At 51.4% G+C, this 2,739-nt stretch overlaps 1 protein-coding gene across 1 annotated transcript; it reads left to right on the top strand.

Annotated features, from left to right (window-relative positions):
• Nucleotides 1-518: 518 nt before the first annotated feature.
• LOC108638829 (endogenous retrovirus group K member 8 Gag polyprotein-like) lies at nucleotides 519-2,444 on the top strand. Its single transcript, XM_018068195.1, has one exon. It carries the CDS (start codon nucleotides 519-521, stop codon nucleotides 2,442-2,444), a length of 1,926 nt encoding a protein of 641 aa, XP_017923684.1.
• The last annotated feature ends 295 nt before the right edge of the window (nucleotides 2,445-2,739 follow it).

Raw genomic sequence — 2,739 nt, 5'->3', positions numbered from 1 at the left:
GCCCATTCCCCCAGCTACACCCAAACTCCTCCCCTCCTTACCCAGTTACCCAATCACATTCATCCTTGAGTTACCAATCTTATACTCCTCTCTAGCCCAAACTCCACCCCTAAACCTACCCCATATAAGTTACTGTTTCCCTAATAAAGTCTGGCATTGCTTCCCGAGACTTCTACTGTGTAAAGACCCTGATTTGCAGTGCCCAATCCCATTCCTTTTTCCCGCGGGTCGTGGCAAGTGGCACCCAACGTGGAGCCCAGTAGAGGTCTCCTGTATCAGGAGAACTCCTGTGTTGCCAATTGGGCTCAAGCATCTCCAGGAGGGGAGATCGCTCCGCCGACCCTCCTCTGCATAGCTGACGGTTGTGGACTTCGAGTGAGTCGCAGGGGTCGCGCACCTGGAAAGGTGAGCTGCAGGGGACATTCCTAACACCCTCACCCAACACCTCACCCCCGTAACCTAAAATTAAAAAGGGAGGAATAACATCTGGAAGTGTGTTGAGAAACCCGGCTAACATCATGGGGCTCACACTTTCCACCTCCCAGAAGTTTGTTTACCGTCACCTTAAAGACTTTGTTATTGAGCATGGCCATCCACTCGACAAAAAATCAGCTAAAGCGCTCGCCAGGTGGTTAGACCGCCAAGGCTGCACGATAACAGATGACATCGGATTGGAAAGGTGGCAAGCCTTAGGCTACAACCTCTGGCGAGGTGGCGATAAGGGCGACAGAACCGCTAAAGAAGCACTCATAGCGTGGAGGCTTGTTCTGATGGTGCTACAGCACCAAATGATGAACAAGAACATCAGCCTCCCTAAAGAGAAAACAGAGCACACGAATCAAGACACCGACCGCAAAGGCACACAAAATGGTGGGCGGGAGATGAACAGTGAGTCACAAGATGGCAGGAGGGTGCGAAAAAGAGGATCGCGACGATCAAAAAATGGCGTCGAGGAGGAGGGACCCCGGGACCGCGCAGAGAAAAGGCGGGAGGGAGAACCGCGTGAAAGATCGGCGCGGGAAAAGAGGAGGCTGGCCCCTGTAGCTCCACCCTCTGGGCCACCTCCGTCTCCACCTACACGTCGCGTGAGAAGCCCCTCCCCCGACACACCCTCAACCACGCCTACTTCCACCAGTCCCATCTCCTCCCCCGATGTGTCGCCCTCCAGGAAGGGGCGGGAAGCAGTGGGCGGGGCAAGGGCAAAGGTCAAAGCTTCCTTCCACCAAGATGGCCGCTCCCATAGGCCGCGTACCACCAAGGCCTACCCCGCCTGCCGCGACTTAGAATCTGATTGTGACTGGGCGCCGCGCTCCCCTGAAAGGCAACTTACAGCTCCAGACATCTGGAAAGCCTTCAGGGAGGAAGCAGCAAGCGCAAAAGACACTGAATTCTTAAGAGCTTTCCCGGTGTACTTTGAAGAGGGAAAGGCCCCTGAATGGAGGCCAATCTCATATCCAATGTTAAAGGATATTAAGAAAGCAATCATGGAATACGGGTTGGGGGCTCCGTTTACTATTGGCTTATTGGAGTCCTTCTTCCTAGCTAATACCCTCATACCCTATGACATTCGGGCTGTAATTGGGGAATTGTTTACCACGGTACAGGCCTCCGTGTTTGAGGCTGAATGGAAAAAGCGGATTGTGACGTTTGTGAATGATAAAATGGAGAGAAGGGGAATCCCTGTCAGGCAAGCGGTGGACATGCTTTATGGGGAAGGGAATTATTCTAGCAGAAGGGATCAAACTCGTCTCGACCCTAAATTATTAAATGTAACAAAAGAATTGGCATTAGAAGCCGTGAAAAGAGTGGCTGATGCATATGTGCAAACGCCCTCTTTCACTTTAATTAATCAAGGCACAAAAGAACCATTCGTTGAATTCATAACTCGGCTAAAGGAAGCTATTGCTAGGCAAGTCCACCAAAAGGAAAGCCAAGAAATTTTATTTAATAAATTGGTAATAGAAAAAGCTAATGAGGACTGCCAGCGAGTTTTAAAGATGTTAAAAGATCCCACTCTGCTAGAAATGATCGACGCATGCAAGAACATCGGATCCCATGCCCATAAAGCATGTCTGATGGCTGCTGCCTTTACGGGTCCCCAACATTGCTTTGGGTGTGGTGAGAAAGGGCATTTCCGCAAACATTGTCCCAAGCTAACAACAGAACCAGGTTTACCCAAGACTCTCTGTCGTAGGTGCGGGAAGGGACGCCATTGGACTTCGAGCTGCCGCTCGATGACCAATGTCAATGGCGAACCCCTTTCCCCTAAGAGGTCACCCAAATTACAGAAAAGGGTCACTTTTTCCTCTCTGCCAGATTTAAGACCGTGTTCATGCGAGCCGTCGGGAAACGGGGAGCAGAGCGCCCAGGGGGGCACGATGACACAAATTGCCCCCCACTCGCGCTCCATCCTGCGCCAGCCATCGCGTCCAGCTACCCCGTAACCTGGTTACCCCTGGTAGACCCTGTCCCTACTAGGGACCAATGTAAACCCCTTAATTGGATTATTCTTAATGTCATACACCCTTCCACCCACCTCAGTTCCTATGAGCAGTTGGCCAGGGTCATACCATCAGCCCCGGTCGACCCGGATTTGACATACCTAATAACATCACACTTTTCGGCAGTGGGTAAGGGCATTGTAGTTGTACCTACTCTTCTGACTGGGTTAACTAATTCTAACATCGCCATTTGTCTAATTGTTCATCTTCCCCCTGTGCAGCTGGAGGACCGCTTCCC

This window comes from Manacus vitellinus, unplaced genomic scaffold, assembly GCF_001715985.3.
Source record: "Manacus vitellinus isolate BGI_N305 unplaced genomic scaffold, ASM171598v3 scaffold_13_pilon, whole genome shotgun sequence".
Classification (NCBI taxonomy): Eukaryota; Metazoa; Chordata; class Aves; order Passeriformes; family Pipridae; genus Manacus; species Manacus vitellinus.
This window is presented reverse-complemented; position numbering and strand designations above follow the sequence as displayed.

Bases quoted from the DNA above. Each gene is read 5' to 3' on its own strand.
- LOC108638829 (XM_018068195.1), top strand. From the start codon at position 519: ATGGGGCTCACACTTTCCACCTCCCAGAAGTTTGTTTACCGTCACCTT.